The sequence below is a fragment of the Daldinia childiae genome (genome assembly GCF_008694065.1).
Source record: "Daldinia childiae strain JS-1345 chromosome Unknown Scaffold15, whole genome shotgun sequence".
Taxonomy (NCBI): Eukaryota; Fungi; Ascomycota; class Sordariomycetes; order Xylariales; family Hypoxylaceae; genus Daldinia; species Daldinia childiae.
Genome location: NW_022984656.1, coordinates 511472 through 526184, shown reverse-complemented (window position 1 = coordinate 526184; position 14713 = coordinate 511472). Strand labels below are relative to the sequence as shown.

The following is a 14713-nucleotide window of genomic DNA, read 5'->3' as shown; positions in this document are numbered from 1 at the left end:
CTGTGACTTTGGAAATACCTAAACAATAGCGACGAGATGTTGCTACCATTTAAGTAGTTCAATGCTAGGCATGCGTGGAATCTCAATTATGCCTAATTAGAATGAGCCCACAACATCCAAGGAAGCAATACCCTAGAATAAGCAGAATTTGTCTTTATCAACCAGCGTATCCTCAGAGAGCTACGGAGTTTCAGTCCGTTACTTGTCCTCCAATCCTCAGCCTCTAACCATGATGTGCGGATAAATTCATGGACTATATATGGTCCTAACTTCAATCTAATATGCATAACCCAAGAATATAGAACTTGGCGTAGTTCGCAAATCAATTTGCCCACATGTGAAGATGTATTTAAACTCTACGTATGCCATCAACTGAGATGGTCAAGCTTAAGCCTACGAGAGCTTCCTCGCTAGACAAAGCGCCTATTGACATTAGACTAAAGAATCGATGCCAATGTCGAAATTTTAAAATTATAATGCATTTATTTGACATAAGAACTTGCTCAGGTAAATATTTAATCCATGGCGGTAAATACTGCAATCCAGCTACAAGTCCGTCGAAAAGTCCCTTAGGTTAGGTAAGCTGAGTTATCAAGACGACAACATGCTCTCTTCTTTCTCGTTATATTAGGTACATACCTTGTAGTCAAGTATATAGTACATATCTAAAGCCATACTGGCTTGTGTTCCTGCCAGTCCACGAGAAGGGTTGAGTCATGGTACCTCTCGGTAGTAGTTTCTATCATATCGGCTGTTATTACAATTTGATTGATAGAAATTGGCGCCTCACGGATGGGAGAAGCGTGCTAACAACTTTATTGGTATAGTTTGTGTTTGTCCAATAAATCCCTTCTGACAGAAAGATCCAATTTCAAGTTGAAGATTATCTGTAGGTATATAAGTTAGAGCCCTAAACTGCATGTAAACTACATGTAGAGCATCTATACTTTATTATACGATCTACATATAGTTTAGGTAGGTACCTTAGAGGAACTATTGCAGGCGCTCGGGCCATCACAGGATTTGAGAAGGTTCGGACTGCTATTGATGTTATATATCTAGAACATGTATTTTGTAACTGCCATACACTGTGTATATGTAGGTAGATTTACCTATATGGCATAGGAACCAGGGAAGTCGCGAAACTGAACAGAGGTTAACACATAAGGTATATTTCCATAGTTACCTCTATGTACCATACTACCTCCTACCTATTTCTATGTCAATGATATCCTTCCTACCTCTTTTGTCAACTGCTTTCCGACCGTAAGAGAATATTAGTCCACTAACCCCGCACTTGTCTTGAGTTGTGCTTGCCTGCCCAAGTAAAACGTAAGTATTTCGCACAAGGCGTGTCGCGTTGCGTCGCGATTCATTCTCTTCTACTGCAGTCACTCCTTTCGTTCCTGCTTTATTCGTAACTTCTACCATTCATAGAGTCGATGCCTTTCTTTCTAAATCTCTCTACTCTTTACCTACTATTTACCTTACCCTCACCTGACTATTCGTTCTCCTATTTTACAATTACTTCATATTACCCTAGAGCAATAGCATTCTTTTTCCAAGTATTCTAGCCTTACGGACTTTACAATGGATTTGTCAACTCACCATGATCATGTGGGTATGGAACATCACAATACCAAGACTGGAAGTGGCGATTCTACGGAATATGAGTATACCTGTCTATTCTCACCATATGACTGTCCTCGTGATGTCTGCGCGACCCATGGAAGACGATCTGAGATGCAAATAGCGGTTAGAATGGCTGAAAAGGTTAGTCGGTACGACCCGACTAATCCTCGAGTGCTATGCCCGCCGGGTAGTTGGTTAGAGCGTTGGCGCCTAAAGCGGATCTATTCGGTTCCTAAAGAAAGGGCTTCTGGAGAGACACTAGGAGGTACGGCTGATACTAATCTCACAACTCCTCACACATACGAGATGGAAAGGCCAAATGCCGAGATGGCTCTACCGGCAAGTATTGGTGGAAGTGACTACTCTGAACTTCTGTATACCCCTGAATATTTGTCCAGCTCTTCAGGATGCCTCCGCGTGACTGAAGGGGTCGAACTTCCAGGCAGGAACCTTTGGAAGCCAGCTAAACAATATGTGCTTGGAGCGAGCAAGGAGGGTTGGAAGACGAGCATTCCGGACGATCACGACTATGTCGATAGGGTGTTTGCAAACGAGGCTAAGCGTCTTGAGGCTATAAACTCATATCGTACGCATGATTCCCGATTTCAAAGCAATATTCTTCCTCTCATGTTTCAATTTGGCATTCGCTATGCCCCCGACCCTTACCCAGCACCTGTCCCAGTATCACGCAGTATCATGATCACAGGGTTTCCTAAATCCACACCTCTCAGCGATATCATGGCGCGAATCCGCGGAGGACAAGTAATCTCAATCACAACAGCCACGAGCCCTGATCCCGTCGGACGAACTATCATAATTGAATTCAAGGATAGCGTCGCAGCTTGGAAATACGTTCACTACGTAGAAAGGGAGATGCCATTTATATTTTCTGCCAGTTCTAAGGTCACGCTATTAAGGTCTCACAGCTATCCTATGAGGCTTGATATACAACGTGACGTATCGAGTGGAATCACTCGACTAGCGGTATTTCTCAATTTTGCAGAGAGTCGCTCCTTTGAATTCCTTGACGACCTTAAATCTATGCTTGGAAGCCCAGAGGATATCCTAGAAGACTCGTGGATCGAAAAGGGGGCCTTATTTATCCTCTTTAAGAGTGTGGCCACCGCTAGTAAGTATTACAAGACAGTTGTATGGAACCAGGAAAGACTCAAGCCAGGCTCTTTTGAGAGTAACTTATACCGATTTGCTGCAGATCCTTGCAATAAGCCACTATGCGACCTGCAGCAACCTTTCCGACCGGCAAGATACCCCCATGACAGTTTGCTAGATCAATGGATAGAAAGAAACTCTCAAGCGGCTGTCTCTACAGTCCATAGAGAGTGTCTATCAGCCACACGTCCCGATTTCCGAAGATGAAGAGTGTGAGGATAAGGGGGGAGAGAATGAAGTTTCGAGTCAAGCTGAGAAGAAGCAAGAGACGATCCAGCGTATCGTGAACCTACTTGACTCGCCCATCCACGAAATTAGTCACGAGAAATTCCCTGTCCTAACCGAGTCTCCGACAAGAGCGCCCCAGGAGAAATATCCGCTTATAGACATCTCTATAGACGAAGATGGTGACGAGAAAATGATATCAAAACATACGCTACCGCAAAACGATCCAGCCTACTACGAATTGTTGCACCGCGACAGTTCTGATCTAGTCCGCCTATCCGAAGCCAACGCCATCTTTCACGCTCAGCCTTTCCGAACTATTCCCAAGGCAGAAATGCGTGCGCGATATTCCGGTATATTTGGGTCCTAGACTAAAAGGATTATCAGACAGGTGCAGCATCAAGTTTTCAAGAAGGCGTGCCGGCGGGATGCCTAGCAAGAGTCGCTTTAATGACTTATGGGTACACCGCTATCTCCTTCTTTAGATCCATGACAATACATCGTCGTTACAATTCTCTTTATTTCTCAAAAGATATTTCACCAACCATACGATTCGGGTTTATTTGCGGGATACATCAGCCTTATGAGATAGTTGACCCAAACTCGTCCTGTTAACTTCTACAGGATGGATGCTTACACGGAGTTCATGGAAGCATTTCTATCTGCTTGCGTTATTTTCCTTTGATTCTCAAATAGAAGGCGTTCATACTATATTTCAGCTTTAAGACAACTTGCCGTCAACTTTCATCATGGCATTGCATTATCTTTCGTCACGACTCTTTTGCTGCATTACCGGAACGGATTTCACGCAGAATGGTTTCCTTTCTACAGGTCGATTTTCCTTATTTCGTTGTTTCAGACGCAGTCTTGCAGTCTTGGGTTCATAGGTGGTGGTCTGGGAAAATAGAAAAAAGTTGAGGTAAATTACCTAAGCAACAACAAAAAAAAGGAAAAGGGAAAGGGAAATGAATGGACAGGCAAAGAAAAAAAAGGGGGGGGGGGATTTGCTATCAGACCAGCATCTGCTTATATACTCGGTGCCAGCACGTACATGGAACATCTACACAAAACATCCCAAGGTCCATATCTAGGATGGATAGATGAGGAGGCCATCTGAATGATCTAAAAGCTTAGAGATGCTAAAGTTGCTTAAGTGCTCTTATGAATTCGAGTTTCTTTTCCTTCGTACTTCCTTACCTTTTGTGTGTGAATTGCTAGGCGTGACTTCGTATATCATCATAAACGAGAAACGGTACGTGCGATGATATGATTTTAATTCACTGCTATTAATGTAGCTGTATGTTGGATGGCTACTCAATTAGAGTCATCCCTTGGGGAATATATCGGTGCTTATGTGTCTAGGGTATCTAAGGGGTATGCAATGTGTAGCTTAGGCAAGGTAGGTACACATGTGGGCGAGATATTAGGTAGCGCTCATACTTTCGTAAGCTCATCAGCTTTCTATAGCCCCTTACACCCATCGCCTCCTTCGCTGTCAAGTAGATAGCTGCATCGATTGTTAAATAATTCAGCAGTTAGAAGCCGTACTTTGACCCTGGCCGAAGTTAGTGTAAACCTCCATTTTCATTACCGAGACGAATAGCTGCGGCGAGATCTCTCATAAAGGCCGCACCTAACTCTTCGGGCTTTGGTCTTAGTCTTGGATTCCGCCTACTAGGGCTCGCCTCCTGCTCTTCTGCTACAACGAGCATTTCCTCTTCCCCATAATCTTCATCAGCGTTATCATAGTCGCCTCCCTGGCTGGTATACGATCCATCACTCTGGCCCGCGCTAATCCCTATCTCCCCTAGATCCTCCCCTTCTCCTGCAAACGCTTCCGCCACGCTCGAATACTTTCTCTTGAGAGTTGATTGGCGGAGTGACGGCATGTTGCTGGGGACATTATTGTTATTCTTCCTTTTCGGAGACGCTGGCGTGTGGCGGGCGGCTTTCTTTTTCAGATACAGTTTTATGAGTGCGGGCGTTATATTCTCTTCTGGCTCCCAGGTTGGGTTTTGATCCGGTGGCCAATCACCCTCCCAGCGTACCTTAAAGTACCGCACGTGTTTACCATCGACATTTATCATCTTGTCACCTTCTAGTCGCTCTACCACCCATACTTGAGGTTGTTCCTCTAGCTTTTGAGGCGTAGGCTTTGGTTTAGGCGGCTTCTTCTTCAAGTGTGTGGATTCTTTATGATTTGTACCGCTATTTTTCTCATTAAGTGGAGATACTTGGGAGGGTATATCGCTTGGTGAATGGGCTTGTGCCGACGGCCATTTGCCGGAACTTCGCCCTGCGGGTGTGAAGCCGTGATACTGCGGCGAAGCTGTTGCAAGCTGTGGGAGGGGAGCTTGAGTAGAACTATCTCCTTTCCTATTCGTTGAGCGTGACCACGAAGGGATCGGGACTGGGACTGGAGTAACACGATGTTTGGTATCAGGTTTTGGTTGTAGTACTTCTTTGTTCGGCCTCAGCGGTGTGGGAACAGGAACTGGCGTCGTAGAGTACTTTGCACCGGATAATTGCGACGAAGTCATTCTTTTATTTATTTTGAATGGTAGAGGGACTGGGACGGGTGTTACGCGGGGATGGCTGTCGGTTCGTGTGGGTGAGGATTGTGGTGGGAGTTGTCTATTGGATCGGGGTACTTCGGGTACGGGGACATGGCTTGTCGATGACTTCAGTGTAAGACTACCATTAGTGTGCTTGAACGTCGAATCCTTGTTTAGCCAAAGTGCTCTAGCATACGATCTGAATTCGGAACCCAACGACACAGTTTCGGGAATATTATCTAGTGGTATATCTCCATTCCCCTTGTCGTCTTCTATGTCCATATCCTCAAAAGAGCCATCATTGTACCCACATAATTGTCTGTATATTGCATCCTCCTGATCCACCTCATCAATATCCTCCTCTATATCGGTCGCAATCTTTCCGGCCGGCTTTTTTTTCGGTGTAGAGAGTGATGGTCCGGATGTACTGGCTAGGGGAAGCGCTACCTCAATATTCCCCGAAGTGTGAAGACTTGCCTGTCGTACAAGCTGACGCGACTGGAGATCGGCTTTGCTGGGTCGACCACGTCTTTTCTGATTGGCTGCGTTTGGAGTTCTTGGTGCTGTTGAAGTAGAAGTCATTATTTTATTCTTTGCTGCCATTTCCATCTTTCTCCTCGTTTCCGCTTCAAGTCTTTCATCCTCCTCGTCTCTTTCAAGTAGTGCTTTATATTCGAAGTCTTCCACAGCCCGAGGTGAGACGTAATCGTATATCTGGGTCGCAAGGATAGAGACGCGGGCGGCAGGTAGATCTGGCCATCCTACTACGTAGTACATGTGAAGCTTCAGCTCACCATTTGGAGTGGTGCCTGGAAGAACACGCTTGTCAATTATAAACGCGTCTGTATCATGTTCGGGTTGAATTCTGAGAGGCGCTAATGGTGGACCGTCGCCAGGCCTGTAGGGTGGGGGTTTCGAAGATAATGGTATCTCGATCTGTGATCTTCTTATTTTTTCAGTATCCATAAGTGCGGTTTGGATGTTGTTCCACCAGGGAACAGCTCCAATGGCTACCAGTTGCTCTGGTGGTGATGGGGATTGGTGGTTGATGGATCGTGTGTTTTGTCCAGGGTAGCTGTGCTAACTTAGTATCACAGAAAATGTCTTGGCAAAGCTGGCGTGGGTCTTGCAAGTCAAATTCATGTAAGAGGTATTGTATGAAAGAACAAAATATTATACCCTTCTTAAGAGTTCACTACCAATATTGTGTAGTGATAATTTGTAGTTGTATCCTTTGTTTAATTTAACTTGGGTTAAGCACTTTCTTAGATATGTGATTCTAACTTTCCAATAAAGAAATGAATGTTCACAATATTTACCTAAGGTACCTAAGGTAGCAATTGGGGTGTACAGGTACTCCTACCTACCCTATAGTTAAATTTAGATTGGTTACCTGGTAACTTGGAATACTTATTCATTAAATAAGTACCTAGGTACACTATAATTACATAATTAGACTCTTACCGCCTTCTATTTCCGTTGTCGCTCTTTCCCTTTCTTCTTTCTGCCCATCTTGTGTCATTTTTGTGACTCAGTTGCCCCTCCCCCTCCATGTCAAAATTATAGTTGCTCTAACGAAGTAACGAAGAGACGAAGAGCTTTCTATTTTAACACGTACCTAACTCAATTCATCATACAGACAATTAGCTACAATAATCTGCAACAATAATTGCGATCATGGGTGACTCAAATCCGAAGCCCTCGTTACTTCCGGAGCCGGGAAAGCAGAGCATTTTAATCACCAGCGCCTTACCATATGCCAATAACGTTCCACATCTTGGCAATATTATTGGTAGCGTCCTTGTAAGTGAAGCTGCGTCGCAACCCCCAGAACATAGATGAATATAGGGTAATATAGCAATATTATAATTAATTATAACTAACATACTTTAACTCTTCCAAGTCTGCAGATGTATTTGCTCGTTTTTGTAGAGCTCGAGGCCTACCAACACTATATGTCTGCGGTACCGACGAATATGGTACGGCTACAGAAACACAAGCCCTTACAGAAGGTGTAGATCCGGCAACCCTTTGTTCCAAGTACAATGCCATTCACCGCGACATCTACTCCTGGTTCAAGATCGATTTTGACATCTTCGGTCGCACACCAACTCCCCAGCATACTGAAATTGTCCAGGAAATGTTCACGCGACTTTGGGAGAACGGTTTTATTGAGCAGCGAGAGACCGAGCAAGCCTACTACTGCCCTGCACATTCTTCTTTTCTAGCTGATCGCTTCGTCGAGGGCGAATGCAGCTTGTGCCATGCAGCTGGTGCCCGAGGAGATCAGGTAGGTTTCGCTGTTTCTTGGTAGATACCTCCGTTTTTCTAACGTATTTATTAGTGCGACGCCTGTGGAAATCTCTTGGACCCCCTAGAACCAATTGAAGATACTAAAGCAGAATCTGGAGAGGACAGAAAAGCCACTGGTTGGCTGGTGAACCCCCGTTGCAAGCTTGATGGTGCAACACCCGAAAGACGAAAAACGAAGCACCTTTACCTCCGTCTGGATGCGTTACAGCCGGAGATCAAGTCTTGGCTTGACAATGCTAGTAATAGCCATGAGTGGAGCTCTAACGCCATAGCCATCACCCAGTCATGGATCCATGACGGGCTCAAGCCCCGTAGTATTACGAGAGACCTCAAATGGGGTGTACCAGGTATGCTGAGTCCTACATATGGAAATCGAGTTGCGCTAACCTCATATGCCCCGTAGTTCCCACCAACCTCCCCGGACTATCAGGGGATGATTATGACAAGAAGGTTTTCTATGTTTGGTTTGATGCCTGCAGTATGATATTGTACGATCTTTGTCAATCTATATAGATATGCTAATGCGCGACAGTTGGCTATCCCTCCATCACAAAATACTACACAGATAGAGATGACCCATCTGGCAAGAACTGGGAACGGTGGTGGAAGAACCCAGATGATGTATCGCTTTACCAGTTCATGGGCAAGGATAATGTTCCGTGAGTACTTTTCGACTGAAGAAAATCAGATACGGGCTAACATCTCAAATCAGTTTCCACAGCATTATATTCCCCGGATCTCAGCTTGGTACAAGAGAAAAGTGGACCCAAGTTACCAAGTTGTCAACCACAGAATATCTCAACTATGAGGGAGGAAAGTTCAGCAAGTCAAAAAGCGTTGGTGTGTTTGGAAACAGCGCGAAAGACACTGGTGTGGCGGTCGACGTATGGCGATATTACTTGCTCTCTAGGCGTCCAGAGACCAGCGATTCTGAGTTCAGTTGGCGGTAAGTCATGAGCCGAGTTTGAAATATCTAGCAACTTATTGAGACTAATCATCTCTGTGATGTAGGGAATTTGTTGATGCCAACAATAACGATCTGCTGAAAAATCTCGGCAACTTCTGCAATCGTGTTGTCAAATTCTGTCATGCGAAATTGAATGCCGTGGTGCCTGATTATCGGACCTACAACGATCCTACGGGTTCTTTTCAGCAGCACAAAGAGGAAGTAAATGGTTTACTTCAAACATACATTACAAACCTAAAGGGTACCAAACTACGTGCTGGTCTTACCACGGTTCTTAGGTATGACTTCTCAAATTCTTCTAACATGTATTCATGAATTAACAAAGTTTCTTTAGTATATCTGCTTTAGGAAACAAGCTATTGCAAGACAATAAGCTAAGCAACCAGCTTCTATCCGAAGATCCAGAGCGCTGTGGCGCTGTTGTTGGTCTTGCTCTTAATCACCTACACCTCATTGCGAACATTGTGTTCCCATATTTGCCAGAAACCGCGAATGGCATTCTCGAACAGCTAGGCGTCCAAGGTTCTGGAAATGATCGCTTTTCTATCCCAGATACTTGGACGGCTGATGTCATCCCGCCTGGCCAGGCACTCGGAGAACCAAAGTTACTTTTCACACTTATTCCTACGGAGAAGGCAGACGAATGGCGTGAGGCTTTTGGTGGTGAAGAGCTTCGAAAGCAAAAGGCTATCGAGCAAGAGAAGGCCGCAGCCAAGAAAGCCTCGAAAGAAAAAGAAAAGGAACGTAAGCGACTCAAGAAGTTAGGCCTTGCAGGTGGTGCTAAGGGCGAATTATCACAAGGACCAACAGAACAACTACAGAAGCTTAGCATTACTGATAGTGCAGTAAACCAACCTGCACAGGAAACACCTAAATAAATTGGTAGGTCCGAGGCTTTTACTAAGCTGTTTTTTCAGGAGTGTGATGTTGGTAGGGCGCTGGTATAGAGGTTTCTGCAGAGACACCTTAGGTTTAGCGGTCTAGTTAGTGTGTAGAGAACCGCGGATAGATTCATTTGAGCAAATAATGCGGATTATTAAGGGTTAAAAATGGTCCTCTGATTTCAATTTGCTACTACTTCTAAGTCGGTCTGAATTATGGGCAGGATATGCTCATTGGTGTCTAGGTACATAAAAATACTAGCGTCTTTCCCTTTATTCCCTTACTGGCATCATTTAGAAATACCATGAGGTGGCTTGCCATAAGCCACATCAAAACACGCTCCCGCCCTCTTTATCGTTGGTACCCTAGACCAAGATATAGTGAAATCTATGATGTATGGACCTTTATATAACCACGACTCAGGCACTCTTCTCCTCGTCTACTTACTGATGGTAGCCATTATTAAGGCTAGCTAGACAGGCATGATTATGATACCCTCTTCCTTGATTAGAATACTGACAGACACCGCAATAGCACGCTAAAACTCCTAGAACTTAACGGGATCGTCGTTAGTAACGTCAAAGCTCTCACCGGCGTCGATTACATCGGTGGGATTATCGTGGATAATTGATGATGTGGATATATTAATAAATCCCTGTGTTGTCTCGATCTTTCTAGCCGAAGTAAGCAAGTTACGAGCGCCAACTACACTCTTTTGAAGATCGAAGGTTGTTGAACAGTAGAGTCTGGGCATGCAAAGTGGATAAACTGGTGCATAGGTAAGACAAGCAGATACGACCGGTGTTACTCTTGATTCGGTGGAATAGTTGCACAGGAAATTATAGCATGATTATTCATGGCTGGTCAAGTATATGGCAGGATATTGTATTACCACCTTGTCGGAACCAACGATATGTAAAGTATGGATTTTTTAAAGCTTATTGTCGGGTAACTATACCATTAGACCAAAAGATGATCTCATGATAGCATATATCTTATTATTGAATATATATAATATCCCTCCCAACCCCTGGTTTTGACGGTTACGGCAAACACTGGAATCTTGTCAAGTACATTTGCTACGGACAGGCTAAGAAATTCTAAGCATTTAATCTTTACGACAGTGTATTTCTCATATACCGTATAAGTAATATATATATCTCTGTTTAGTAGCTCACTGTTCGGGCTTCCTTGTGAATGATGATCTCAATATATGGAGTTTCAGACATTTTCATATATCCCGTACAGCATATCCCAACATGGGGGATAGCTCAAGGCGATTTACCACCATACGGCTTTGTGGATTTAGAGTCTGGGAACTTGGTAAATAGGTCTCGAATCTTATCAATTGGTGCGGTCATAAAGCTAACGACCGTTTCAAATGGGGGTTTATCAGGAGCATTGGGATGACTTCGGGTTGGCGTAAACAACTTCGTCTTCTCGAATTTTTGACACAATTCTTTAGACTGCGTCAGCCCAAGTGCATCCTCCAGTTTTACAAGATCTTCTTCTTCCTCCTCTTTGATATGACGCTTCAGGTCTTTGAAGAGCGCCTCCAAGGTGGGGAGGAAACTTTGGTCTCCAGGTTTCAGCTTCTGGAATTCGTAGAGTTGCTCTTTAACCTTCCATGTCTGTTAACGCTCTTCCATGGAAAAATTATGTGTATTAAAAGGGGGCTTTCAGTACCTTTTGGTGCTCCTCGCGATCCTTATCGGCTCTATGGGCTCCACCAGGAATCGCCTTTTCTAAGATCGGATATACGACGAGCTCCTCTGCAATTGAGTGACGTGATAGCTCCCAAATGAAGGCATTTTGAAATCTCCTCTGCTCGTCGGGGTCTTTAGAGCTGACAATTCGGTCGTAGTAATCTTTCAGTTCGCTATGGTCTTGTTCGATAGCCTGGCTGATCTTGAATATCTGACTATGTTCAAGTGATTCGGCTTTATTTCCTGGAAAATGATGTTCTGCGAATGTGCGTTGAAGGGCGTGTGAAGTGGCTGGACTGTAGACCCTTACCGGGGCCCTTACAAACCGGACAAGGCGACTTGACTGGCGAAGCATTTTTGATGCATTAATGAAGTTTTTAGAGTGATGAAATAATTATTAAATGACATACCTACCTACATTAGGTGTACTTAATATACTAAGTCTATCGGGTTTACATGGAATAATGACGATCCAGATGACAGCATTTCGCCGTCACCTTCGCGTCTTCGAGTTGAGATTAGGATCTGTCGGAACGGGCCGCCAAGCATACTATGATATAAGCGACGAATCATGGCTCATATTTTATTCGTCCCGATAGACAGCTATTATATGAAACCTAACGACCATATTGATTTAAATATTGCGTAATCCGTTCCTCTAAGGTAGGCTATCACTAAGTGATTCGTCCTGATTCACCTAATTTATGATATTTCCCTTTATGCTAATGGGTGGTTAGTCGAGTCTCGCCAGGATATTTGCCGTCATCACCAAGATATTATCTCCAACAGTACATAAGTCAAGACAATTTTCAAAATTTTATTTTCGTACCTACAGGTAGGTACCTAGGTATCGACCAAACTATAGTCTTCTCGGTATGTTATGATAAAGCCCAAGAATCATTTCGACCTAAGGCGCAGGGACCTTGTCTCAGATCGATGCTCTTAATCATCACTATCTCCTCTGCTTGAAGTTGCTCTATCAAGCAAGTTGAACGACCAGTTGTAGTGAATAAACATTTAAGTTCAGTCTTTCTTATTGCTTTAACCAGCTCCTCGAGATAAATAGATGTAGTTCGATCATCTAGCCACTGAAAGCTATCAATAATACAGAGCATGGTGTCTGGCATAAGGGATAACAAGTCTTGAAGCAGGTTTAACATCTGTGACCAGCACAAAATGGAGCCATCGATTATTTGAAGCCGGTTTAGAGAGAAATCGAGATTTGCTTCGAACTGTGGGAGTAAGAGCTCCATCATCTGCCGTATTAGAGCGCAAACTAGAGCTACACAGGATTGGGCCTCTCGTGTGTCATTTCCTAATCTCAGATGTTCCCGGCGGCGAATTTCACAAAAGCTTTAGAGAGGAAGACGGGTTAGTCCGTTATCATATTAAAAGTGCCTATCCAGTTGCCTTTACGATCGGATTGAAACACTTACTAAGAGATAACTGGGATATGAGAGTTCTCTGCCAATTCCGCGATTCCGTTAGCCAACATGGTGATAGGGTTGTCAAGATCGTCGGCTTCTATCAGTGGACCTTCGAGCCAAAGAATACGCGAGGTTTTTTCTTTCATCCATTCACCAAGTCGACTGATGACTTCCGAACTAATACTAGCGGAGGCAAAAGATCTACCTAACAATCGCATGCGATCGCGGTGGAAGAAATCTTCCAAGTGCTTGGAATTAAGCACAACGTCCTCCGACTTCCATTCTGAAAGACATGGTGAACTTGACCTGACTGCTGGTGCAACTCCCAGGTACTCTGGTCTAGCAAGCAGAGAAATGGGAGATAATCCTAACATAGATAAATAGAATTTAGCGTTTTGGCCTTTATGTGCAATGGAGGAAATATCCTCTTACTCATGTCAATTGAGTGCATATCCCCTATCCATACCATTGCTTTATCCTGAAGCATACTAGTTAGACGATCAGCGAGCTGCTTAAATTGTCTTCCTTCCTCTCTTAAAAGCTGCCTCTCTCTTCGCCCTTCTAAAAGTTCTTTTTCAATCTTCTCTGCTGCATAAATCGTCTCGGCATGCCGTCGCTCTTCTCCTGTCAGGCCCAACCTGATGTCCTGTGCGAGATCTTCAACAGCCAACCTAGTTACTCGCTGTTCTGCACGGGAGCTCTGGGCTGCCAAGTTTCGTATCATATCAGATTTGTGCCTAATCGTCTCAACTTGATTTTCGAACTTCTTATAGAAGTTTTCGTTAAAGGAGTCCAACAGCCGCTTGCGTCTTTTCTCTGTTATCCAATCCATAGTGTCAGAAAGGAAGATGAATACGTGCGCATAGAAATCCGCAACTAACTCCAGCATTTCTCGGGTTCTGAAAAGCTCTAGCTCCGATTTACACTCGTAAACATGTTCGCTGATGCGGCACAAGGCTTCCGACAAACCCTCAGCAATGCGCTCATGGTTAACACTGGCCTAAGTAAAGTGAGAACGTGATATGGTGTGGGATTGGATAGTAAGCTCACTTGTATAATGACATTCAGCGTCCCAGCAAATATAGAGACATATTCGTTACCTTCCGGGATCAGCTTTAGCATTGACTTATGCGACTCTATCGTGCTGCAGAAGTCATGGAATGACTTCATAGCTTTTCCGCGGCGACTATTATCTCGCTTTGATTGTGACATCGTCGCAACTTCTTTGACAAGACTGACCACGTCTTCAATAGTTGGCTCTGATTTTGTTATATCCAGGCGATCCGCAATAGGGCTGTTTTTGAGAAAAGGGGCCCATTTCTCTCGAAGTTTATTTGATTCGATAGCAATAACAGCAATAATAGGATCTCTAATTCAAGGAGACGTTAACGATAGTTTTTATTCTAAATAATTTGGGATGACCTCACTCATCACTTGAAGATGGCTGCCACGGCTCAAAGAATATTCGCCATGGGTTCGTCAAATCTCTCGGATCAGGTCGGTCACGACTCAAGACCTGTCCCAGAAGCTGAGCATCATCACTGCTGCGAGACAATCTACCTTCAACATCATTACTATACGTCCGCACAAGCCTCAGCGAGTCTCGAATATCATCCATTTTACTGGCCATGGAACTGTCTTACTAGGTAGGATACGTTTTCATATAGTAAAGAGGGGAGTTGTTTATTGGGACTTTTCATACACCATACTAGGCAAGGCTGTAAAGGTGGGCAGACGCGCAGATGCTGACAAGCTTTCTGTCTAGCTCGTGCTCGACAACGCCTAGTACGCGCAGGATTTTTATCTCATTGGATATCGAGGTGATATATGTCAGGA

At 44.2% G+C, this 14713-nt stretch overlaps 4 protein-coding genes across 4 annotated transcripts; 2 read left to right on the top strand and 2 right to left on the bottom strand.

The window, feature by feature from the left end:
- Positions 1–1938: 1938 nt before the first annotated feature.
- On the top strand, positions 1939–3397 carry GL218_09062 (uncharacterized protein; the record flags this gene model as incomplete). The annotated part of the gene is made up of 2 exons (XM_033585886.1): positions 1939–2761; positions 2970–3397. 2 exons carry the CDS (start codon positions 1939–1941, stop codon positions 3395–3397), a joined length of 1251 nt encoding a protein of 416 aa, XP_033440144.1.
- A 1195-nt stretch (positions 3398–4592) lies between these two features.
- On the bottom strand, positions 4593–6548 carry GL218_09061 (putative chromo domain-containing protein; the record flags this gene model as incomplete). The annotated part of the gene is made up of 1 exon (XM_033585885.1): positions 4593–6548. One exon carries the CDS (start codon positions 6546–6548, stop codon positions 4593–4595), a length of 1956 nt encoding a protein of 651 aa, XP_033440141.1.
- A 711-nt stretch (positions 6549–7259) lies between these two features.
- Positions 7260–9740, top strand: GL218_09060 (Methionine-tRNA ligase, cytoplasmic; the record flags this gene model as incomplete). The annotated part of the gene is made up of 8 exons (XM_033585884.1): positions 7260–7385; positions 7486–7872; positions 7927–8242; positions 8299–8373; positions 8428–8554; positions 8608–8841; positions 8907–9140; positions 9197–9740. 8 exons carry the CDS (start codon positions 7260–7262, stop codon positions 9738–9740), a joined length of 2043 nt encoding a protein of 680 aa, XP_033440142.1.
- Positions 9741–11015: 1275 nt separating this feature from the next.
- On the bottom strand, positions 11016–14047 carry GL218_09059 (uncharacterized protein; the record flags this gene model as incomplete). Its single annotated transcript, XM_033585883.1, has 4 exons — positions 11016–11366; positions 11431–11661; positions 13344–13877; positions 13928–14047. 4 exons carry the CDS (start codon positions 14045–14047, stop codon positions 11016–11018), a joined length of 1236 nt encoding a protein of 411 aa, XP_033440055.1.
- Between the last annotated feature and the right edge of the window lie 666 nt (positions 14048–14713).